Here is a 27,035-nt window from a genome sequence, read left to right on the forward strand (position 1 = left end):
ATGGAAGGCAAGGATGTAATATCAGTCCTTAACTAAAGATCAATAGAAAATGTAGTTTTCAGAACTGTTCATCTCCTTTACAAAAGCTACACAAAATTCCAAAAAAGCCACAAGAAATCATAAAGTAACATTTTCTCAAGGTTTATACTGAAACAGACTGTCACAGCCAGTCAGAGCTCAGATACAGTCACTGCCTTTCAACCATATTATAGTTTTCCATACATTGTGCAAATCTCAGCATTCTGATTGATATCCTCAGAATTTGATGTCTATATGTTCACAAACATGACAGCTCCCGAATCTCATGTCCACATTTAATCAATCATTTTGTTTATCATTTTATTCAATTAAATATTTGTTCATTAGATATTTCAGCAGGGTAACAGCTACCTGAGAGTGGTGCCTATTGATTCAGTAGTATCCATATCTTGGGCTGATAAAGGTGTCAGGCGAGATCCTCAGGGTGGTGTAAATTTGTGTAGCTTAACGGAGGTCACGCTCCCCTTGATTGGAAGTCAATGGAGCTACACAGATTTACACAACATCTCAGGATAAGGCACATCAGCATCCAAGTACTTTAGCCTAGACTAGGATTATTATTTCATGATCAGGAATCAGACTCAAATTTTCAATATAAATAATGCCTTTAAGTTATTCTGTATTCTAATACAATACAGGATCAATCTTTAAATAATGCTCCTAATCAGCATCCAGTTATCAGTATTAATGTTTCATGTATGTAGGGTACTCGATGTACTTACATCAATTCCTATATAAATCTGTAAAATTAACTGTAGAGTATGTAGCCATTCCTGACATTATAAATTATATGGCAATAACACTAACAGTTTCTTACCCATACTATAATCTAAATTACAGTGATGTAGCATATTACTTCTACGGCTGCATGGTCTATAATGATGTATTTCACTACGGTGCTTTCTTTAGGGCTGAAGACTTGGTTACATTACCTATTTAAAACTGAATAAGAATGTATTTCTGATTGAAGTAATTCAAGACACAAATCAACAAACTATGAACAGCTAAAAAGATGTTACAAACTCTTTGATGAGTACTTGTTTTCACTTTAGTTGTGCTCAGAAATAAATGCATTTAAAAATAGTTTTACTTGCAAATTTAAAAGCAAATACAGGTGCCAGAATAATAGATAGCCTTAAACTGCCAATAGACCAGTGGCCTGATTCAAAGTCCACTAAAGTCAGTGGAGAGGCTTCCATTGAGTTCAGGAGCATTTGGATCAGTCCCTGAATCATGCTCTCTTCAGTCCTCAGCGAAACTTCCACTGAAGTCAGTAGGAGTTTTGCCTGAGTAAGGACTGCATGATTTGACTATGTATAAAGATAATACATGCATAGTGGAAGATAATGCAAAATAGTGGCTTGTCCTAAAGTTAACTTGCTGCTCCTCTCAACTGACATTACAGTAAGATACTTAAACAACAGGTTATGTGTACTGTCATAAGGATTGCTACCGGAAAAAAGATCTAATTTTCAACATTTCAATCCAAACACTGTATATTTTAGAGAAAATACCATTTGTAGTGGACATGAAGATATGCTGATTTCTATTGGTTTGGTCATTGTGCTGGAAAGATTAAGTGACATTCACAGTTTAATCCAATATAAAAGGGAGTGAAATAACTAACAGTATGGCATATGCAAATTGACCAATTTTAATATTATTGAACCTTAATTTCAGAATTCTTACACATGGATCAGGTTAGTGGACAAATTATTTTTTAGAATTTCCCATAAGAAGATATTCTAGAAATCAAAACCACACTACATAGATTTTAATACTATGATTTTACTTATGGTAATGCATATTATCAATATGTATTTACTGATAAACTTATTTAAAAGTTGTGGAGCACTGACATATTTCAATGTCTTCTATGAATAATATATACTTAGTGAGGAAAAAAAATTTCCTGTGGGATTTTATTTTCAGAAGCTAAATGCATCCAGCTCATCTGAAGGCAGCACAGTTGATATTGCCCCTCCTGGAGAGGGCGAACAAGCTGAGATTGAACCTGAAGAAGCGCTTGAACCAATAGCCTGTTTTACAGAAGGTAACAAAACACAATATTGCCTAAAGATTGCGTTAGCAAACTGGGGCTTGATTCAATCACAATTTGCTTCTACAACAGTTGGCTCTTGAAACACCATGGGCCTTCCTGGTTTCACTAGCCAAGAGAAGCTACTCCCTTCTCAGTGATAACAATCAACTGTCAAAGTAGGAATTCTCTGGAAGGTGGCTAACTCTCCTCCCTGCTCAATCGCTAACATATCTCAATATTAAGGTACTTGCAGTATTAATTTTTCCAATCCTATAATTGTGTTTTGTAGTCAATAGAGAGGGCCCTTAGAATTTGGAGCAACTCTGTTTTTCTGAGAGAAACAGAACTGACATGGGCCAATAGCCACAAACACTACTGTGTTTTGGATATACAGTAGAACCTCAGAGTTATGAACACCAGAGTTACGAACTGACCAGTCAACCATACACTTCATTTGGAACTGGAAGTACCAATCAGGCAGCAGCAGAGACAAAAAAAAGTAAATACAGTACAGTGCTATGTTAAATGTAAACTACTAAAAAAAATAAAAGGGAAAGGAGCAGTTTTCTTCTGCATAGTAAAGTTTCAAAGCTGTATTAAGTCAATGTTCAGTTGTAAACTTTTGAAAGAACCATAATGTTTTGTTCAGAGTTATGAACATTTCAGAGTTACGAACAACCTCCATTCCCGAGGTGTTCGTAACTCTGAGGTTCTACTGTAGTTCATAGATTGTGTGTAATATAGACAGATATTTTTAAAGTCAATTTCATACTTAGTTGTAAATGCAAATCACTGTCAATTTCTCTCCATGGTTTCACTCCTAAATGTAGTTTAAATCTATTTACTATCACTATTCAGATATTCAGAACCTTGTAACGGCAAGTAGGGGATTCCAGTATCAGATTTTAAAAGTATCTCATAAAGAGAGTGGCTATCAAACTAAGAATTTTTATAATAATTTGGATGCCAGAGTGATTAACTACTTCAAAATAAGTTGCTATTTTATTCCAATTTCTAGTTATTTAATATGTTTACAGGTTGTGTGCAGAAGTTCACATGTTGTCAAGTAAGTATAGAAGATGGCAAAGGCAAAAACTGGTGGAATCTTAGGAAAACCTGCTACAGCATAGTTGAACACAACTGGTTTGAGACATTCATTGTCTTCATGATTCTTCTGAGCAGTGGCGCTCTGGTGAGTGAAACAATTATGACATATTCTGAAAAATAAGTTTTTAGAAGGGTGATTTATTAAAAGTATGTTTGCATACAGGATAGTTTTTGATCAGTATGAAAATCTATTCAATTTAAGAAATATTTGGGAATCAGCAGAAGCAAACACTCACGATATAATGTGCAAGATAAAGAAGTATTGATAGATGTATTTTAATCGCAGCTGTGCAAAATGTTCATGCTGAAACCCAAAATCACTTTAAAACTTCCTGCATTTCATGTTTCATTACAGTTTTGAAATGTGGACCAAGGTTGGAAGGCTTCACATATGTTTTGATTAGAGATGGACCAAAACCAAAACACTGGGCTAAACTCTGCTTTTAATTAGACTGGTGTAAATCTGGAGTAACTTTATTAAAGCCAGTGGAGTTACCCAGAATTTATAGTGGTTACTCATTGCAGAAGTTTTGGACCTGAATACTATTGACTTTTGTTACTGTTTGGATTTGGACCAAAATTTTAAATTGTGAGCCCATCTCTACTTCTGAGAGGACCTGGGCCGATGTATGAGTGCACATCAAAATCATATGCAAATCATGGTTTTGACATGAAAACATGTACACATTTATGGCTTCAAATTATTTTACTTTAGGATTTGGGGCCATTTGAACTATCTGGTGAAGCTCTCATTCTGCTTAAAACATCCCCTTCATGCTCCACCCTGGCTCATTGTTGTCTTACTATTATGATTTTCTAAATTTTTTGTCATCTTTGGAATGTATAAGATTTCACAAAATGACAATTGTTTCCAAAAAGATCGTCACTCTTCACCACTATCCCATTTCAAATTACACAAGCTCTGCACTTGCAACCCTATCAATGGGCATAGTATACTTTCCAAAAACGAATTACAAACATTTCCATAAATACACTTAAATATATATTTTCTTGCCAATTAACACTGTCTTTTTTTCTTGATTATGCTGATAGGAAAAAGGTTTTATTTAAATGGGGAAGTAAATAAAATCTTCCTCATTACTCCTCTCTGAGAGAATATACGTATCTGGAACAGGAGGATTTTTTTGGGTTAAGCCCCATATTAAAATTTTGGCAGAACATCATTCTTTGTATTTATTTCTTGATTCAGCAATAAAATAGGATTGCAAATCCTGAAGTCTCTACAGGCAATAATTCTTACACAGGCAAATTTCTCACTAACTTCTGTGAGGGTTTATTTAAAGGTTGAGTAAAAATCTGACTAAGGGCCTCAGGATTTGGCCTGAAATTATTTACTTTGATTTTGTAAAACCTCAATTGTCAAAAAAAATCACAGCCAATTGAGGGTCACACAAACAGTACACAGAATTACATGTGGAGTCCCTATATTTCTTGTTTCTCAAAATAAAAGAGACTAGACTTTTTCTTTTGCTTAAGAAAAGGATTCATATTCAAAACATATTCTCCGTATTCTATTGGAGAAAGCATAAAACAAGACTGCCTCTCTCAAAGTTGGATTCCATCGAAGCAGATGTAGTGAAATGGGAACTAAGTAACATAAGAGTTGAAAATGGTGCACAAAGAAGAGACAAAAACTTAAATCCTGCCACTTTCTTCATTTATCTAATTGATCTTTCTGAACCAGGAAGTGTTATGAATACTTGCAAACTTTGTGTTCACAGGCTTTTGAAGACATATATATAGAGCAGCGCAAGACTATCAAGACCATGCTGGAATATGCTGACAAGGTTTTCACTTACATCTTCATTCTGGAAATGCTTCTGAAATGGGTTGCCTATGGTTTTCAAATGTATTTCACTAATGCCTGGTGCTGGCTGGACTTCTTGATTGTTGATGTAAGTTCTTTATTCTTCAAGTCTTTTTTGACTGATTTTCCTATCAACAGAGTTACAAAGCTCACTATTGTGAAGTAGATTTCTAATGAACACAGTACTTTCAGCAAAAAATAATGAAAATTTTACTAACAGCCTGTTGTTATCCGATGGTGTTACTAAACGTACATTTATATTCAAAAGAAAAAATTGTAACTAACAGAACATTACTTACTAAACTAAAGCCAGGACATAGCAAAGTTAAGGTCCCATGCAAAACTCCACAATTTGTGCATATAAATTATGACATAGTCTTATTATATGATCACATGTTGTTTCTCAAATAATACATTATATCATCATGGAATTTTTCTACAGCCATCCAAACTTTGCATCTAAGATATTATGTTTGGTCCAAATGCTGTCAAAGCTTTATTAGCTGTTTGACAATTTGTAATAAATAAGTCAGCTATGATTTGGGAGGGTTTATGATGGAAGAGGAGAGAAGCTCTCTTGGCTTCCTTCCCAGCCATGGCATATATGTACAAAGTCCTTGCAGGGGATGGATCACTTGATGATTATCTGTTCTGTTCATTCCCTATGGGGCACCTGGCATTGGCCATTGTAGAAAGACAGGACACTGGGCTAGATGGACCTTTGTCTGGCTATGCCGAAAAAATGACAGGAGACATTAGATATGGGTTTACTCAGGCCGCAACTTCATTATTAGATGTCTGGGACTAACCCGGTGGATAAAATGTGCAGTGCAGGTGAAAACTCCCACAATTCAATGAGGGGCGGGGTGAATGCTTTTTTCAGCCCCTCCTTCCCCTTCCGCCCCCCCCTCCCCAAGTACACACACACACCTTTCCGTTCATGTCCCTCCAGCAGACCCACTGCCGGGACCCTCCAATTCAAACCAATTCCGGGGAGGAGGGCCTTCCACCAGCTCCCCCCTCCAGGTCCCTCCAACAATTCCCTTGCCGGGACCTTACTGACCACCCCCCCTCGTAGGATGGGTTAACATAGACTATAATGATGGGGGGTTGGCTCCCTGCTGTACCAATCATAGGAGTCCCCAACTGCCCCTGGCTTGCTCAATTACCAAGCACCTCTCCTTAATTCCTTTCCCAAGCCATTTATCCATTCTTTTGTACCTTAATTTATGGAGTACCTGCACGGAACATCCATTATACACTTAAATAAAGAGTTGCAACATATGGCCTACCACCCGTCATGCTCTGCATGAACAGAGCCCACCTGAACCTGCTGCGAGGAAGGCAAAAAACCCCAACTGCACCTGGCCAATATGATGGTAAGGGAAAAATTCCTACTCAGTCCAGCCAGATAACCCCCACACTTTCTTAAAGTGCAGGACGGTGATTGTCTGACCCTGTATGGCTGTTCTTATGTTCTTATGGCACCTTATAGACTAACAGACGTATTTGGAGCATGAGCTTTCATGGGTGAATACCCACTTTGTCGGATGCAGCATGTTTGCTGCATTTACAGATCCAGACTAACACGGCTACCCCTCTGATACTTATGTTCTTATGTTGATTGTCTTAAGGGATCAGTGCTCCCAGAATATTTTGGTCTCCTGCCTTCCCATATTATCTGACTCAGTTCTTTAGTGAGCCAAAGTGATGTGTGCGTTCAAATGAGAATGAGTATCTTGGAGGCAAAGGTGCTTATGATTGTTGCCACTAAGTTATTGTATTGCTTCACTAGGCAGTCCAAATTTGGGTCCCTTGACTATAATGTTTCTGTTAGTATGCTCTAGAACAGGGGTAGTCAATTATTTTTTGTCAAGGTCCAAATTTATTAGTCAAGGTATAGTGAAGGTCCAGACTTCAGAGAAAATTAAAAAAAACCCAATAACAATAATAATAAGTAAATAAAAAGATTTTGGGTCCATTCAAAAGCATCTGGAAGTCCAGATTTGGTCCCCGGTCTGCCTATTGACTACCCCTGCTCTAGAAATTTGTCAGGTTCAGGAGTCTCACAGGACAAACTGGCTTAGTTGGTCTACCATGCAGCTAGGAAGTGGAGAGAAACATAATTTTCACCTGGATGACGTAATGTATGCTACACCATGGTGAAGCGCCAGTGCCATTATGTGGTAGTCTCAATGCGTGGTTTCAATAAGAGGATGGTAATGCAGAATTCAGGGGCTTCTATCTGGGAATTTTAAAGAAGAAACGTACTCACACCTTTATAAATGAGCCATAGATCATGTTTCAGTTGCTCTATTTTTATAATGAAGGCTCCAATTGATTTATTTTTTTTAAAGAGCATACTTGATGTAGAGTTTTGGGTGCTTTTTCAGCAATAGCGTTGCCTAAGAAAAGAATCTCAGAATGTGGTCCTCAGAAGTGATAAATATTTTGCAATCTAATTTAAAATTTCCCCATTTTCCTTAATTTTATAAAAATAAGAATGACCAGACAACAGCTGAACATCCCGCCTTCCTAGAAAAAATATATTCCATGTTCTGGAATGCAGTCAACAAATGTTTTACTGTGCCTAAAGCTAATTCAGCAGTTCCCTCTTGAGCACTCCAAATCAGCACTTCCAAAAAAAAACTTATGAACTCACTTGAGAGTACGAGGGAAAGTAATAGAGACAGATTCAGACTGTGACACAGAAGCTATGTTTACATTCTCCCATTTATGGGGTTTATGCTTCTCTCCCTACAACCTCTTTTCCCATTGTAAAGGACTGAAATTTGCACCCAATAAAAATTGCTTGATTGCCTAAACAACTATCAGCTAAATTGTTTTAAGGATGAACAGGGACATTCCTCAAAGGTTTTAACCTATGTAGGATATGGCCTCTCTCCCTGGGAAAAACTGCCACAACTGGAAGTGCCCAAACCAGAAGTAGAAGTGCCCAAACCAGAGCTTTATGGCTATAAAAGTAAAGGGACGTCTGGCAGGACTCTCTGATGGTCCTGAACCTTCAAAATGTGTTCTCCCCCTTTGGTCCAGAACAGCCTGAATTTGTAGCCTTTACGGCAGGTTGGCAGGCCCATACCTTCTTCTTGGCCCATAGTGAGCTAAAAGGTGAGTGAAGTTGGGGAACAGTTGGATGATTTTGTTAGCTATTACATTTGTGCTTATCTAAGTTGCTGCTGGGGCAGTGTTATCTTGGGCAATTTCTGGAGTCTGTTGATTTTATTATATGTATCTTTAGAACTTTATTGAGTGTGCCCATTTTTTAAACTGTAGTATATAAAATCTGAATATAATAAGATATAATCATATTAAACAAATAACATATTTGCTGAATACTACTGGGCACTAGTATATCTATAATTGGGATACAATCACTGATTTGACCTTCCTGTATCCCAGCATCTCAACAACTCATATAGGTTTAAATTCCAAAAGAACAATTAAACTAAGCAAAAAAAAAAAAGCAAAAAAAAGCTTAATAGATGCTCCATGAGAAAGATAGGTCATACTGCTGACTTATATATTATTAATAGATCTGGGTGAACATGCCTAAAAATGTTCCATGCTTATTTGTTCAAATATTTAAATTAATTCACTTTGACTGTACACACGACTCTTAGCTTTCTATGAAAATTAATTTCCCAGCAGGAATGTTCCCCAAAAGTATTATTAATTATTATTTGTAGTACTATATGTACATGGAGCAGTAGACAATCCCTGCCCTAAAGAGCTTACAATCTAAATAGACAAAACAGGAAAAGGGCCAGAGAAAGGAAGTTTTATCTCCATTTATAGTTGGGAATTAGTGGTAGAGAAAGATTAAGTGACGTGCCCACATAGGAAATCTATGGTAGAGCCCATTTTAAGATAGGTATTGCAAAACAGTTGCTGAAAGTGAATTTCTGATTCATAATTATGACTCTTTACACAGTAAACCTAATCCTAACAGTTTTGCTCAACCAGTCAGGGAACAGAAATACAGTTTGTGAATTATGTGTCTAATCAAATTAAATTCTGAATACTTGCAAGGAACAAACTATAGACCAGTAATTATTCACAAAAAGTACTGAGTGAATTATTTAGAAAAACAAACTTGAGAAAATCACAATCTATTTGTGGACAATTTGCAAATAGACAGAAGTGAAATTCATCTCCTAATGAATGTAATGAATTATTCTCACAGCTCTCGGTCAGATTTTCAAATGCACTCACTTTAATGGTAACAGAGTTGGGCTAATGGTGAGTGTTTTTGAAAATCCCACCCTGAAGCTTTAGCTTCATTATAACTTCCTCATATCACCTCAGTTTCATGATTCTGCATTTCTGATATAAATAATTTTCAACAACAAAAGTAAAGGGACACCACATTTGTGTAGAATATAGGTAACTTTGGGACTCTCTGATACGGTGCTCAGTCTTGTGCTGTGGTCCCAGAAAACACTTTCTCTTTGGCCTGAGCTGGAAGAATACACTCTCTTTTCTTCCCACCAGTTCTGTCCTGCCTGCTACCCCCTCTCTAGCTCTTCTTTCCTCTTCCCTTTCAGCAGGGCAGGTTTCCCTCTCCTTCCCTCTTACCAGTTCTCACCTGCCGCTTATAGCTGACGTGCCTGCCCCTTCCTGCAGTACTTCCCTCTGATAGTTTTGGGCTGTGGAAGTGGTTGAACATGCCCCCTCTGTATTCCCGGTCCTTCTTCCACCTTCTCTCCTGCTGTTATAGTGTGGGAGATCTAGGTTTCCTCTCAGACTTCACCTGCAATGGAGTCTTGGAGGCATAAGGTCATCCTGAGAAGAGTTACTTGTGGGTATTAAATCCCTCCAAAAAGTTTTAAAAACTTTTTCAAAATATTAGACTTGTATTGGGAGATCCCTATTCCTAAATATCAGTCACACATCCCTGACCCTCACTTTTCTGCTAGCATTTTTAGGATGAGTTTAAAAGTTTATTGTTAAGATCCACTATCATTACTGCATCTATACACATAAATGTATTAATTTAAAAAAAACCAACAGTTTCTGATTGCTAAGGTATTAAAAGATAAGTTATTTTCTTACCTAAGCAGTAAAAGAGTTGGTGCCAAAATTCAAACTAAGGATACTGAAGCAGTATAGTGTATGGATTACAATAAGTATCCACACTACATATACTATAAAACTAATCCTAATGATTACAAGCAAATTATGTCCTCTTACTTTGTCCATCTTTTCCTGACTAGTTCAGACATACAGTTGTAATTTACAGTAAGTTCAATATTTTTTATGAAGAAACTAATAAGGTATGAAAGTAAGAGTGCTACAGTGAGGCTGAGGACTCTACAAGTAGCACAAAGAACTTACAGAGAAAGTGGGTTGAGAAATGACCTTAACAGCCACAACTTCACTTTTGTAAATTGGCACAATTCTACTGAACTTAATGGAGCTGCATCTATTTACACAAGCTGAAGATTTTGCCCAAAGAGTCCTGTTTAATTGAGAGAGGGGGCTGAGAGCATCCTAAAAGTGGGGCCAATGTGGGAGAGGTGTAGCTCATGAATCTGCCATTAGTATGTAAACGGTTTCAAAGGAGGTGTTTTGTCCTCCTAACTGTGGATGTGTTTAATATTGTTATAGTTTATAGTTGATTCTTGAATCCATACACAGAATGTGGTGTTTTCAATACTATGTATTATCCCTCATCTGGGCCTGGTTATCTCTTGTTGACAGGAATGAATTATAAATATTTTGTTCACAATACAATGCACTCCACATTTTGTCACCTCTAGAATATATTAATAATGGCACAGTATAAAAAAGTACTTTTTCATTATAGATTTAGAAAGAAAATAGATTATTTTAAATCTGCCTTGTAAGGACAGAAATATTAATATTTTATCTTATTACTGAACAGTCATCAGTAAGATTTTTCTTGCTAATACCGTGCTAAGGCACAGTAAATTCCATTACAACCTTATCCATTATGGCACTAATAAAATAATATAAGCTTTTCCTTTGGTAAAAATGCATTCTTCCTTAGACATAATCCATCTGAAAGGTATGTTGAGTGAATTAATTACAAAATTACTTTCTGTCAGATTACTCTATATAGCAAAATAGAATTAATCAGGTGTTTTATTACTATCTGCTCTCAGATTGTCATTTCTAGATGCATACTCCCATATTTGTGGTTCAAGTCATTTTTGTTTATATATAAAATAAAACAGGGGTGCTATTATAGCACATAAGGGGTATTCCTTATTGTCATATCAGTGAATACTTATATCTGAAAAGTTACTTATTTTATAAATTCTGTGGGATTAAGTGAAGGTCTTCAGGATTCTTTCAAGTACTGGAAAGAAATATGCATATATTCAGGTATACATGTCTTCTATACTTCTGGTGGTGAAATGGAATAGGTAGTTTAATCAAGAGAAACACAACTGTGGCAAATGCTTCCACTTAAAGACTGCTTAAATTAGCTTAATTTCAGACATAAAAGTTAATCCTCTCTCAAGGTAGAGTAATTTACATTGAGCAATCTTCTCTGATATAGTACCAATATGATTTCATTGCCCGTGTGTCTTTGTAAATATACAGTCGTGGTCAATAGAAAGCTGAAATTCGCCAATAGCTGTCACACAAGTATTTGAGGTAGCACCGTACTTTCCTGTATTTAGAACAGGAAATAAGTTGGGAACCTCAATTGCTCATATGTTGGTAAACAATGCCTTTTAAATGGCAATCACTGTAGTTCAAATCCTGCTATCTTTACTTTCATAACACTTATAATGTACAAGAATGTGCCTTAAATGGGTTGTGGTTAGGCTTTTGCTCAATAAGTCATTTTTGGACCTTAGTGATATTGTTAATCATCCTTCTCAAATCTCCCCTTTGGAAGAAGATAGTCAAGAAAGTAGGAATATGGCAGCTCCACCAATACTAATTTCACAGATATTAGTCACTATGTTTTTATGTCTGGGTGTGGAACAGCGACAGTATTATTAATATCTAAGGTTCATGAAGTCTTCCTGACAACAGGCCATGGGAAGATGTCCATGCTGAGTTATCACAGCAATCATCAGCCTTTCACAGGTGAACTGCTGCCACTGAAACCTACCAAACTTGTTGGTAAGCGGAAGAATAAATAAGAGTGTTGTGGAATCTGCACCAATTACTGGGATGTCTGCCCACTTTTTGCCAAAAATTTTTGCACTCCAGGTGTTCTATCTACTAGTTCCTGGATTCTAAGGTAGATATGGTGGCTTACAGGAACTATTATTTTATATGGCTATCATGCGTTGCTCCATGTATGGCATGGAGCTAAGACTGGATCCGTGCCCTTTGCGTCTGACCAAATGATCAAGTCTGTAGGGAAGGCTCAAGATGTGCTGGTTAGAGCAGTGAACCAGAAGTTAGGAGAACTAGATCCTAGTCCGACCTGTTCTATTAACTCGCCACTGCTTGACCCTGGGCAAGTTACATAACCTCTCTGTGCCTTTGTAAAATGAGGATAATAAATAACACTTAGCCACATCTGTAAAGTACTTAAAAACCTCAGAAAAAGGTAAAAAGTATCCTTATTAAAGACCGTGGGTAAAATTTTTGAAAGCGACTAAAACCTATTGAAAATCAGTAGAACTCAGGCCCTTAAGATACGTAGGCGCTTTTGAAAACTATATCCTTTGAGAACAGTGAGCTATGTCTAGATATTGAACTCTAACTAGATAAGAAGAGATAAAGATAAGACAAATTGGCAAGCAGTACAGACTAATGTATACTCTTTTTTTAAAAAACAGGCCCTCTTTAGGTCCATTATGGTTCCTTGCCCCTCCAACAAAATATGTGAAAATTTAAGGACTTTTTTTATGTCAACAAAGGTTCCATAAACAGGTGTCCTATAAGAATTTTCCCTTCCTCAATTATTTTTTTAAATATTTCCTATGGCTAAAAAAGGAATACTGTAGAAAGAGGTCCAACCAGTCTTAAGAAACCCACATAACACATATTATATCCTAATATCAACAGGTTCAGGAAATGAATAATTATTGTTTTTCTGTTTTTCTCTAGGTGTCGTTGGTTAGTCTAGTAGCCAATGCCTTGGGCTATTCCGAACTTGGTGCCATTAAATCACTTAGGACACTAAGAGCTTTGAGACCTCTAAGAGCCTTGTCACGATTTGAAGGGATGCGGGTGAGACAAATGAAAGAACCTGAAATAATCCATGCATAAACAGAAACCATATTTGCAAAATGAGGAATGACAAATCCACGCAGAAATATTGCACTATCCTCTTTTCTATTGCATACCAGTATCTACAGTAGGATGCTTTATTACAGGGGTCAGCAACCTTTCAGAAGTGGTGTGCCGAGTCTTCATTTATTCACTCTAATTTAAGGTTTCGCGTGCCAGTAATACATTTTAACGTTTTTAGAAGGTCTTTTTCTATAAGTCTATAATATATAACTAAACTATTGTTGTATGTAAAGTAAATGAGGTATTTAAAATGTTTAAGAAGCTTCATTTAAAATTAAATTAAAGAGCAGAACCCCCCGGACCGGTGGCCAGGAACCGGCCAGTGTGAGTGCCACTGAAAATCAGCTCGCGTGCCTACTTTGGCACGTGTGCCATAGGTTGCCTACCTCTGCTTTATTACATAACTAAAACTTATATCCCTTTGCAAGCATTAGTATTTACAAGCAATCACACATATTTTTAGGTTATTTACCGCCTAGCTAATTACAGAGGTTTTGTGTAAAACATTAAGGAATTATCAGGATGCATTGTTAATTCCAATCACATGATGAGTGAAAGAACCATAGTTTCTGTATTTCCCTCCTGCTAAGAAAAAAAAAGTCTACAAAAATTGTGGCCACTTAGCTTGAAGAACTGTGGTTGCTATCTTTCTACTATGTATGGCAATCAGGTTTTAAATAATGATACTGGGGCTTACTACAATACTCCTATGACGGAGTATATGAAAGTGTGTGAGGGAAAGGTATCTGCACAGATTTTACACGCATGTAGTTTACTTCTTGCAGGTCAGACTTAGAGTGTACCCACTCTACTCATGACTACAGAGGTGAGTTATTCCAGCCCTGGAGCTGTTATAATTCCCATTGGATTTAGGGACCTGAGTGGGGAGAAACTGTCCTTAGAACTGAGAAACTCCAATTCCTCCTCCAGTCTTCCTGGGATGCTAATTCCATCTACTTCTGCTGCCAGCCTCCATCCCCTGCCTCACGTGTCAGAACTGGCATGGGACACAAAGCACCATGGTGGTGAAGAGGATGGCAGCAGTGGGATGTCAGGTGTGTCAGGAGCATGAGATTCCCTGCTGGCTGGAATCGGGGGGGGGACACACACATTTCTGTATTTCTGAGAGGCACCCACACAGGATAGGAAGTGAGGAGAGGGCTCTCTCAATAAATGGTAGTGGGAAGGATGGGGTAAAAATGGAAGACAGAGATGGGAGCAGAGTTCTTTTAGCTACTGCCCCTCAACTTTGAATTTTATTGTGTATGTTTCTCCTAAGGACCAAAGCAATTTTGATGAGCATGTGTGACTCCACCACCTTGCCTCTCTTCCCACACAGCCTTCCAATTCTTTCCTGTTTAGAAAATTATTCAGATTTCCATATCTTGCCAATCTGCCTAAATATAACAGCAGTTATCTCTGTTGCAGTGACAGATGATGCTAATGCCTGAAAAAACTGATTTGTAACAAAATGGATAACATTCATATGTTAACCTTCACCTTGGAAAACTCAGCTTCTACAAAACTCCCTTTATAATCTATCTGTATACTTTAAGCTCACATACAAACAGTACTGTTTCTTTCCAATTGTCGCGGGGTTGATACACCCCGTCACCCTGTGGGGGCAGGGAAGAGGTGCATCACATCGAGTTTGAAGGGGTGCCCCAGGTCTCGGAGCTGCGCAGCTCAGGGGCCTCAGTCCTTAATGCGGCCCTTGATAGCAGAGCAGTGCGGTGTAATGGCCAGAATCAATATTACAGCCTCTGCTGTCAGGGCAGTGCGGCTCAATGGCCAGAGACAATACGATAGCCCCTGTTGTTGGGGCAGTGTGGCACAACGGCCAGAGCCAGTACTTGGCAAGGTGAGGTCCGACCGAAACACGCTGAGCCTTGGCCCGGTTCTGTTACCATTTCCCCACAAAACCTCCCTCGGTCACTTCCTACCCGAGTCTCTGGAGTCCTCTGTCTCTGGGATTCTCCGGTCTCTCCCCTCTCTCTGATGTCCTGTGTCGGGGTCCATCTCCACAGGGCTGGCCTCCGCATCTTGGAGTGCAGGCGGTCCTCCCTCAGGAGTTGGTGACACACCTCAACGGTCAGCCCAGACTGAGCTGCTCTGCTGGCTTTTATATCCTGCTTCCAGCTGGAGCATGCCCAGCAAAGCTGGGGGCGTGTGGCCTCCTCGGCTAAAAGAGAAGGGTTAACCCCTGCTGTACCAGTGTGGGGCTGATACACCCCATCACCAGGGCCGGCTCTAGGCACTGGCACAGCAAGCTGGTGCTTGGGGCGGCCCATGGAAGGGGGCGGCACATCTGGGTCTTCGGCGGCAATTCAGCGGCGGATCCCTCAGTCCCTCTCGGAGGGAAGGACCGGCCACCGAATTGCTGCCGAAGAATGAAACGGCACGGTAGAGCAGCCGCAGAAGTGCTGCCGATCACAGCTTTTTTGTTTGTTTTTCTCTTCGCCGCTTGGGGTGGCAAAAAAGCTGGATCCTTTGTGCCTGGCAACTAGATAAAATATTAGCTCTTTCCCCACACCCCATAGGCCCCAAACAAAAGCCTAGTGAAGTAAATGGAAAGACTCCTCTTGATTTTAGTGGTCTTTGGATACAAAATTAACCACCTAAAACCTTCACCGCAGACAGATTCTTTGCTGTTTCCTCAGCTGTTGAATCTTCTTTTCAGAGTAAAATAGAATCATTATACATAATTCAAATAACCTTTTGCTCAGTTGCACTTGGTCTGATCTTTTGCAGTCACTTTTTCCCTGTAGAATTGCTTAATTGTATATAAATTAAACATAGCCAAGAAAAACAAATTAACAGAAGTGTGAATTTCTTTGCACTCATTAAGTCCAATGAATATAAAGATTATTTTAGACCAAGGTTTAAAATTAATTATGTGATGACAAAAGCAAAGGCATGGTACAGAGTTGCCTAACTTTTCTATGTGAATATTAGAATATCATGTGTATAATTCCTAATGTTTTAATTCAGTCTGAGAATCAAGTCATCAGTACTGCCGACTCTATGTGTAAAATTCTTTTGCTCAGTCTTCCATCATCAGTCATTCTTTACATTTATTTAAAAATATATTTTGTTGCACTGTTTATAGATTTTTATTTATGTTCTTAATATTTAACATTTCTTTCTCTCTTTTTTCTAGAGCACACAAATTCTAAGGCTCCATCTAACCACTACCAGGTTTTCTTTAATTTCTTTTCATACTTTTTCATTGTCTGGCTTTCCATGTAGGTTTTTATTTCTTGCTTTTTTCAGTTTCATTAAAGATATTATTTTCTTTCAATATTTGCTAAAATATTTCATTATAAAACATAGGCAGAAAAAAAAATCTAAGTGTTAGTTTTATAGAAATATTAATAGAACATTGTGTGATTCTTTAATTATAAAAGATACATTGAGGCTTTTTTGTCTTTAATTTGTATGCTAGGTGGTTGTTAATGCCCTGATAGGAGCAATTCCATCCATCATGAATGTGCTACTGGTTTGTCTGATATTCTGGCTAATCTTCAGTATCATGGGAGTAAATCTGTTTGCTGGCAAGTTCTACCACTGTGTTAACACAACAACTGGTGAGATGTTTGATATCAGCGATGTTGACAATTATACTCAGTGCGAGGACCTCATAAAAAAGAATGAAAGTGCCCGATGGAAAAATGTGAAAGTAAACTTCGATAATGTAGGCGCTGGGTATCTTGCGCTGCTTCAAGTAGTAAGTGAATTTCTGTATTTTATATTGCTGTATTTGAAAAAAAGTACAAGTGAAATGGGCAACTTTCATCAAAAAGCAGGTTAATTTTTTCATATACAGTCAGAACCCTTAAAAAGACTCATATTACTGAAATTAAGATATTAGTGGTACAAGAGGGATTCCCCATTCTAACATAGGGAATTCCTCCTTGTATTGATAGTCCCTAATGTTAAAAAGGTAAAAGGAGGCGTTTTGATGATGCACAATACAATTGCACCCCCTGCAGCCTGGGGAGTGGGAATTAGTCTAGGCTGGCACAAGAAAGAGGGCTCTGTGGCTTTTTTAAGGGTCCCCCTCCCTCCCTGTCCCTCTCCCCCCTCCTCATGGGAGTTCAGTTCCTTGTGGGTTTGGGATGGGGAAAATGGAGCTGAGAAGAGGGCAGGCATCCTAGCTGATTGGCTGGTCTGAAGAGGGGTGCCCCAGAACCCACTGGCACCCCATGCACCCAAGGGGAGGGCACGTGTGCCCTTTCTCCTGGCCAGGGTGCCATTATATGCCCAGAATAACAAATCCCACCCTCCCATCCCTGGGATTATAGTAGGAACAGGTTTTCTGTGGGCATCGTGCTGGTCACCTGTTTGGGAGAGGGAAGGAATTTTCCCCTCACTGCCAGATTGGCAGGGGCAGGGCGGGTTTTTTAGTCTTCCCCACAGCAGCTCAGGGATCTGGTGGTTAGGTCAGGAGATACAGTTCAAACTGATAACTTGACAGTTGTCCAGTGCAGATACTCATTCAATGGGATGGGAGTCGAGTTCCCTGGCAGTAATTGGAAGTGGAGTTAGGGGACGGCCTCTCCTAAAGAAGATGGGGAATCGGGATGGAGCTCTTAATGTCTGATTCAACAAGAAGAGAACCCACTTTTCTGTAGCCCCTTAATCCTTGTACACATGGAGGGTGGTAAGATCCCAGCATCAGGCAGGAACCAGTTGTGGAGACCTAACCTCCACTAAGTGAACAAATCATGGAAGGAAGGAAGGATGACCTGCTCTGGACAAGTTATTGCAGGATAGTCCCTAGATGAGTTACATTAATAAATGTGTGGCCCACTTAAACCACATCCCTTGGGCCTTGTCTTTCTTCCTGCATGGCTGGGACAAACAGTGGTTGCCACTAAAAAATCTATACAATTGTCATTTACAAATAATTAAAGCAAGGGAAACTACACTAACATTAATTAGGTAAATAGGATCATTCTAAAAATGTTTTAAGGAGGACAAATATACTAAAGACTCATAACTTTCCTATTGGATTAATATGTATAATACAGCTCTACACGGTACAGTAACTCCTCACTTAAAGTCATCCTGGTTTACGTTGTTTTGTTGTTACGTTGCTGATCAATTAGGGAACATGCTCGTTTAAAGTTGTGCAATGCTCCCTTATAACATTGTTTGGCAGCCTCCTGCTTTGCAGGAAGAGCAGCCCGGTGGAGCTATCTGGTGGGGGCTTGTAACCAGGGTGGACCGGCAGCCCCCGCCCCATCAGCTCCCCGCTCCTCTAAGTTCCCTGTGCGGCAGCCGCCCAGCAGGCTATCAATTGCTGGGCAGTTCAACTGCCCGTCCCCCCACTGCCATGTGCTGCTCCTGCCCTCTGCCTTGGAGCTGCTCCCCGAGCCTCCTGCTTGCTGTGCAGGGGGAGGGAGGGGAGAGCTAATGTCAGGGTGTCCCACTCCCCCCTACTCCTACACCCGGCTTACCCCTTCTCCATATAGAGCAGGGTGGGGACAGGGATGGAGAGAGACAGAGAGAGCTTGGGGCAGCAGCTGCTGTCTCAACTTCCTGATCCACTTACAAGACAATGCACTTAAGAGGGGTCAGCCTACTTAAAGGGGCAGTGTGCATTTCTCGCTCTCCCCCACACACAAGGTGTGTGTCTGTCTCTGTCTGCTATGCTGTCTCCCCTTCCCTCCATTCCTGCTGCCTTGTAGAGTGCGAGAGGCTACATTAACAACAATGTGTTACCCTTGAGGGCTCAGCCAAGTGCTAGTTCATCATTTAGCAGTAAGGCATTCCCTGGGAAATATCCCACCCTCTTCCACCCTCTAACTTCACTACCTCAACCAAGCTTCACAATCATTATAGTTGTGAACAGTATTAAATTGTTTAAAACGTATACTGTGTGTATGCTATATGTAGATATAGTTTTTAGAATAAAAAATTTCCCTGGAACCTAACCCCCACATTTACATTCATTCTTATGGGGAAATTGGATTCACTTAACATCGTTTTGCTTAAAGTCGCATTTTTCAGGAACATAACTAGGCCTCTACTCCGATATAACGCTGTCCTCGGGAGCCAAAAAATCGTATCCCATTATAGGTGAAAACGCGTTATACTGAACTTGCTTTGATCCGCTGGAGCGCACAGCCCCACCCCCCCTGGAGTGCTGCTTTACTGCATTATATCCGAATTCGTGTTATATCGGGTCGCGTTATATTGGGGTAGAGGTGTACAACATTAAGCGAAGAGTTACCGTATATTAAATGAATAGTGAAGTATTAGAAATCACATTTTATGGTACTGCCTGGTTATACTCATTTTACCCAATACTGTTACTTAAAATGGGCAATAATTGCCACTTATTCCATAAAAAAAAAACTCCTAATGATATCACTGAAGCTTCTTAGCAAAAATCAAGGGCCACATATGGTGCATGGTGAAGGGATGAAGTGGTAGCATACATATGATCGAAACATTTTTAGTATAGTTGATAACTATTTATGAAAAAGTGTAGGAAACTAATACTAGATACATATACACCTCTACCTCGATATAACGCTGTCCTCAGGAGCCAAAAAATCTTACCGCATTATAGGTGAAACCGTGTTATATCAAACTTGCTTTGATCCACTGGAGTGCGCAGCCCCCCCCCCCCCCCCGAGCACTGCTTTACCGCGTTATATCCGAATTCGTGTTATATCGGGTCACGTTATATCGGGATAGAGGTGTAATTGTATTATATGAGTGTTTTTATTGTGGTATGAACTGTGCTGGCATGAATTTGTGTTTTCAAAAAAAGATTATTAGGAGATGTGCTCTAGTAATTTTGTAGGGCCTGGATTTTTACAGGTAAAAAAACACTTGTGTTCCATTTCCAGGCTACATTTAAAGGATGGATGGATATTATGTATGCAGCTGTTGATTCACGAGATGTAAGTAGAATATAAGTTTTAAGACCATTTATATTTGTTGAATATATTCTGACATTCTGCATATGTAATGAAATTTTTATAGCTATATTGAATTGTATTGAAAATATTGAACAGTAACGACATGGATTCACTGATTATAAAGCCAAAACTACAATTTTAATCAACTAATGATATTTCCTACATAACATAGGCTATAGAATTTCACAAAGCAATTCCTGCAATCAAGGGAATTAATCTTCCTTATTTCTATTAAGCCCGATAATTTGTAGTTTAGGGTTACCATACATCCGGATTTCCCCAGACATGTCCGGCTTTTTGGTGCTCAAATCCTTGTCCGGGGGGAATTGCCAAAAAGCCGGACATGTCCGGGGAAATAGGGAGACAGCATAAGCCAGGGTCCGCCCGGCCCCAGCACGATCCGCCGACTCCACAGCGCAGCCCAGCCGCCCGGCTACATTGTAGTGAGCTTGGGCGGGGGAAGGGGGGGCGCAGCCTCAGAAGGCGGCGGAGGGGCCACTGCTGTCCCCGGAGGCCGGGCGGACCACGCACCCCAGCCGAGCCCACAGGACCATGGGGATGCCGGGCCCAGCCAGCGGCTCGGGCTTCCCTCATGGGCGGGGACTCTGGGGGACCCTTCCTGCGGCCCCATCACCCCGCATGGCAGGAAGGAGGCTGCAGCACGGGGCAGGAGTGTGGCATGTGCCGGGGCTGCAGGGACCCGCGCTGCCCCAGTCGCTGTTGAGCATCTGAAGCCCCCGCCAGACAGAGGCTGCCAGGTCAGCAGGGGAGCAGGGCAGGCGGGGGAGTGCAGAGGCTGTAGGGCGAGGAGGAGCAGGGCAGGCAGGGGCATAGAGGCTGCAGGGGCAGGGGGTGCAGGGGCTGCAGGGCAAGGAGCAGGGCAGGCAGGGGCAGGGGGGCGCAGAGCCAGGGCAGGCGGGGGGGTGCAGAGGCTGCAGGGCGAGGAGCAGGGCAGGCAGGGGCAGGGGGCGCAGGGGCAGGGCAGGCGGTGGGGTGCAGAGGCTGCAGGGTGAGGAGGAGCAAGGGAGGCAGGGGCATAGAGGCGGCAGGGGGGTGCAGGGGCAGGGCAGGTGGGGGGCGCAGAGGCTGCAGGGGTGCAGGGGCTGCAGGGCCAGTGGGGAGCAGGGGGCACAGAGGCTGCAGGAGCGGGGGTGTGTGCAGGGGCTGCAGGGCGAGTGGGGAGCAGAGAAGCACTTAGCAACCCCCAACCAAGATCAGAGTGGGAGGGAGGAGGGGGAATGTGGGGTGCTCAGAGGAGGGGGGCAGAGTTGGGGCAGGGACTTTGGGGAAGGGGTTGGAATGGGGGCAGGGTTGGGGTGGGGCCGGGGGGCGGGGCGGGGAAGGGGCAGAGTTGGGGCGGGGCCGGGGGCCCGTGGAGTATCCTCTTTTTTAAATGTGTGAATATGGTAACCCTATTATAGTTGAATTAGTCTGTTTAGATTATTTTTTAGAAAACCATCTAGCCTCAATTTAAAGATGCCAAATGGTGATGGATTAAACACTGCCTTTGGTAATCATCTGTGTGAATTGTTAAAAAAAAAAGTGATATTCAGGAAACGCTTACATTGAATATAGAGGAACATGCAACCTTGTTTCAAAATTGATAATTAGAAGGTCACACACTTCATTGCTCATGTAGACTGGGCACTGTATGTTGCCCAACTTATTCAATGCAAATCACTTTTCAGGGTTGAGGAGCATCTGAGAAGGTATCCGGGGGGATAGAAATAGTATTTTTTAATTCACCTCATACAAGTACTGTAAAGAAATCTCTATCATGAAAGTACAACTTACAAATGTAGAATTAATTTTTACATAACAGCACTCAAAAACAAAACAATGTAAAACTTTAGAGCCTACAAGTTGAAGCATGAAGGGGCATACAAATGTTTAGCATATCTGGCATGTAAATAACTCGCAACACCAGCTACAACCATGCCATGCGAACGCCTGTTCTCACTTTCAAGTGACATTGTAAATTAGAAGCGGGCAGCATTATCTCCCGTAAATGTAACCAAACTTGTTTGTCTTAGCCATTGGCTGAACAAAAAGTAGGACTGAGTGGACTTGTATGAGGTGAATTGAAAAATACTATTTTATCTTTTTTACAGTGCAAATATTTGTAATAAAAAATAATAATGTAAAGTGAGCACTGTGCACTTTGTATTCTGTGTTGTAATTGATATCAATATATTTGAAAATGTAGAAAAACATCCAAAAATATTTATAATAAATTTAAATTGGTATTCTTCTATTGTGTAACAGGGTGATTAAAACTGCGATTGAGACTATTTTTTTCTAATTTCGTGATTAATTGCAATTTTTTTTTGTTTATTGTTTGACAGCCCTAGTTGTTACACTGGAAGTTGTTAATGGTTGCCATCAATCACAGACCTAGTTAAAGCTGATGTGTGTGCCGGCCCCCACTTCCTCCTCCCCATGTACCAGGGTCCCCCATTCTTCCCCTATGCTGGGAATTGGGTGTCCCCATTTCCCCCTCCCCACAAACAGAGACTGAGAGACAGAGAGAAATTCCATCTAGTTGAGTGCAAGCTTCACTTAGCTAGGCAAATAAAATATATTGCTAATATAAAGTAGTTAAGTATACTATCTACCTATACTATGGTATCTGTATCTATCTATCACCTCTTGCCATGAGTTGCTGCTTTATGAATTAAATGAAATTTTTGATTCTCAGTGTTCATGCAGATAATATATAAATGTATGTTTTATAGCTACTAGATCAGCCTAAGTATGAGGACAACCTGTACATGTATCTTTACTTTGTCATCTTTATCATCTTTGGATCATTTTTCACCCTGAACCTTTTTATTGGTGTCATCATAGACAACTTCAATCAACAAAAAAAGAAGATAAGTATTTCAAGTATTTATTTACTACTTTAAAAGTGAACAAGATATAATAAAAGCTATGAATCCCCAAGTCTATTTTCCTTTTAGACATTCCTTAAAGAGAACCAATGACTTGTTCTCTGTAAAGATGATGAACACACAATTTATTTTCAAGTATCTAAATAAATTCACCTTCTACCTGGTCCTATTTTTGTAATGAAAAAATTTGCTGCCATGGATATGACTGCAACATCATAATTTCAGCACTTTGACTTCAGTGCAAGAAGACAAGAGAAGGCAGGCAACAATATTTTTGTACAAATATGTTCACAGAAATTTGCAAATTGTGCAAGAAAATTTACAATATATAAGCAAAAGAGGAACATGTGTGTTATCACTCTAATTAGCAGGAAAGTTATCCTCTTGGAAAAAGTCCCTCTTTAAAATTAATCAGATATGCTTACTACTTAAATAATTATCATTCAATGAAGTATAGCCACAAGTGGTGGGAGGGACTAGCCGCCCCAAGTACAATCCCATCCATGATCCTAGGCACGTACTTGGCACCTGTCCCCACTACTCGCACCACTGGGACTATACTTCTATTTTTAGTGTGCTAGCTCTATCAGAGCTAGCGTGGGTATGTCTCCTCAGGCTGGAAATTACACTTTCCAGCTCCAGTGTAGACATAACATAAATAAAGTGTATATAACATAAATAAAATAGAAAAAAACAAGGAAGCAACTACAAATCCAATTTTACAAGCCTTTATAAGAATAAGTCCCATTAATTCCAACAGGATTTATCACAGGAGTAAAGCTTATTAAGGATCTGTAGGAATGAGCCATATGATTCTGACCTGTTCAATTATAGGAAATGGGAGGAATTTGTAAACCATATTTAACCCTCCTTTAATTTATAGTTCATTGGAAAGGTGGAAAAAGGGTAAGAAAACAATGGGAAATTTAATTTTTTTCTCTGAATCTGTTGAACTTTCAAGTAATTTTAAAATAATTTACTTAAAAATAATTGGAGACCCTAGGATCCTTAGTACGGTAATTCTTCAGATGTCTGATGGAACTAGCAGCCTGAGTATCATCTTAAATGTCTGTGTTTGCTGTGAAAATCCTTTGGCTTCAGCTGTGGCCACTCTAATCAATTAATGAGATAAAACGTTTCCATTCTACTCCCAGCTGAGTCCAAGGCAAAACTCGGCTGTGAATGAACATCTTTAAACAGTCAGGATTTCTCTTCAGAATAACTGCAGACCAACCTGCAGCTTCTTCGGATGCTTCAAGGGGCAAATGCCATGACTTGAGGCTTAAGTTTCCAGTTTAATAGACACTGACAGCCTTTAAATTTAACACTGGACTTCCATTGAATTGTGTCCATAATCAACTAACACAAATGTTAGAATGCTGAAAGCACCCACAAATCAAATAGTCAGATATTTGACTGGTAGCATTTGTACCTGCAAAATGGAGGCTAATGTGAAAAACAAATAACAGGCCCTGAAAGTCTTAGGCTTTGTCTACACTACAGACTTCTACAAATATAGCTATGTCAGTCGAGGATGGGGTGACCAGTTAGCAAGTGTGAAAAATCGGGACAGGGATGGGGGTCTGGTCACCCTAGTCGAGGATGTGAAGAGGTGATCCCTAACCAACAAAGCTGTGCTGGCAGAAGTCCTTTGTACAGACTCAGTTACACCAGCAAAACTGAACTTTTACTGGAGTAACTTGTTTCATTCCAGGGCACTAGTTTTGCCATACCAGTATAAAGCACAGCTTTACTGGTATAGGTGCATCACACTAGAAGCACTTTTCTGGTATAGATTACAGTATTCTTATACAAGTAAAGCACTCCTAGTCTAGATAAAACCCTTAAAATGGATAGGGGCTCCAGTTTGTTTGGATTTTTTTTAATTCAGGTCTTCGTATGACAGAATGCTCCGTGATCCCCCTCAGTATCACTCCATTTTGCTTGTTTCGTAAACTAACTGTATAGACTATGATCCCAATGGTGACCTGCATCCACGCTGTGTTTGGAACAGTCCAGGAATGAGGCAGAGGATGGTTCTAAGGTGGTTTTGTGCCACCATTAAGCCCCCAATCCTGGAGCCAGCCAGGAAGAGGCTAGTGCAGTGGTTCTCAACCTTTCGTACTGGTGACTGCTTTCACACAGCAAGCCTCTGAGTGAGACCCCCTGGGTGTGGAAGGTGACAGCTCGTGACCCCCCATGTAATAACCTCGTGACTCCCTGAGGGGTCGTAACCCCCAGCTTGAGAACCCCTGGGCTAGTGCTAGTGCAGAACTCCTGGGCTAGTGAGATGCCCTAATTTATATCTGGCTCACTGTCACCTGAAGAATCATTCCAGCAGTCTGAGACTGTGAGGACACAGAAATGCTCTAGCCATGCCCCTTTCCTGCAGACACGTGCTCAGTGTCAGGGACTGGGAACAGGTAAGAGCAGAAACTGCTGTAGTGGTCTTATGTTACTGGGGAGTAGGGAGAGGTGGTTTTGCAAACACTGGAGGAATCGTCCCACTACCAGTGGAAGTGATCATTGGGATATACTTTGTGCTGACAGAGCTGTTCAATAACACTCGTATGATACCTGAAAATTGCCCTTTTAGTATATAAATCAAATGTAAACTCAAATGTACATCACTAAATTATATGGTGACATACAATAGTTAGAGGTTATGTCTGTAAACATGGTTGTAACCAGTTTTGATCTCATTTCCTTACTTTGGAGGTCAAGACATATTTATGACAGAAGAACAGAAGAAATACTACAATGCAATGAAAAAACTGGGGTCCAAGAAACCACAAAAACCTATACCTAGGCCAGCGGTAAGAGTGCCTTTATTTTCATGCCTCCTGCATTAAATACCCATTTTAAAGTAGTGGCCCAAGCCTCCACCCTGATGCTTACTCCTTTTAGTGGCTTCTCCCCTCTCCTCACATGGGTTGGATCTTGGGTTCTTTTTCTGACACCTAGTGCCTCTACCCAAAGTGACACCACATTGTGTCTGAGACACAAGCAGTGCAGTCCCTTGGGAAAATGAATAATGCTACTAACAGACAAGGAGTATAAAACCCAATGCACAAGAAACAATATATAACAACTCAAAGTTCAGCAAAGGAATGATGCACCCAAAAATAACAGTGTAACAAAGGGGGACTTTACTGGAAACAGGAAAATAAGAACTGGGGATGAAAGGATTAGGGTTAACTAGTAGGTACTAAACATTAACAAATCAACTAATTTCCTACCTCGCAACACTCACAACTCTTCCCATCCCCCAGCTCCCTCCCTAGCACTTCCCATGTAGATGGTATGCTGAGGAGGAGTCCAGAGATGAGTGCTGCAGTGCTGTGAATGTTAGCTAGCTTAAACAAAAAAGGGTCCCTTTACTTAACCCCTGGGTGGGGCAGAGTCTTTTCCTGGCTGCTACCAGCCTCACTGGCTTCCTGGTGTCGGCTGGCTCTCAGTAGCCAGTGCCAGGTTGGATCTCTGCCACTCTGGACACTGGTTTCCACAGAGCATGAATGGCCTGATCCATGCAACTTTCCCACAGCAGTTCAAAGTACAGTATATATGTGGTAGAGGGAACCAGTTTTTTCCATTATTTTCATTAAAGAGGTAGAATTTTCTCCTTGCCCCTATTTTTTTGAGAGTTAGCTTACTTGAATAACTAGGGCTGTTCTCATATTTTCTTTAAGAACATATACATTGGACATATGAAATGGGGGATTCCCTAGATACCTGTGCTAAGTTTCATGATGCACTATGTAATTTAGCTGAGTCCCAGGGCAGCTGCAGTCAATTCTGGCTGCTTATTGCTTTTGCTAACCTGGAGGGAGAGGGGATCTTTCCTAACCTTGACTTCCTGGTCTTCTCACTCCAGAAGACCTTTGCAGGAAATGGGGATGCACTGGCCCTTACTGGGAGTTCCATAAAGACCTGCAATAAGGGAGAGT

The 27,035-nt window shown here is 40.4% G+C and overlaps 1 protein-coding gene across 1 annotated transcript in view; it reads left to right on the forward strand.

The window, feature by feature from the left end:
- LOC128845590 (sodium channel protein type 2 subunit alpha-like) overlaps positions 1-27,035 on the forward strand; it is a 117,960-nt gene that overhangs the window by 84,783 nt on the left and 6,142 nt on the right. The window contains exons 18-25 of the mRNA XM_054044412.1: positions 1,972-2,092; positions 3,118-3,272; positions 4,930-5,103; positions 13,077-13,199; positions 16,708-16,989; positions 20,126-20,179; positions 22,933-23,070; positions 25,800-25,904. Of these exons, the coding sequence (XP_053900387.1) occupies positions 1,972-2,092; positions 3,118-3,272; positions 4,930-5,103; positions 13,077-13,199; positions 16,708-16,989; positions 20,126-20,179; positions 22,933-23,070; positions 25,800-25,904 (1,152 nt within the window). The remainder of the gene's footprint in view (positions 1-1,971; positions 2,093-3,117; positions 3,273-4,929; positions 5,104-13,076; positions 13,200-16,707; positions 16,990-20,125; positions 20,180-22,932; positions 23,071-25,799; positions 25,905-27,035) is intronic.

Source organism: Malaclemys terrapin, chromosome 11 (genome assembly GCF_027887155.1).
Source record: "Malaclemys terrapin pileata isolate rMalTer1 chromosome 11, rMalTer1.hap1, whole genome shotgun sequence".
Taxonomy (NCBI): Eukaryota; Metazoa; Chordata; order Testudines; family Emydidae; genus Malaclemys; species Malaclemys terrapin.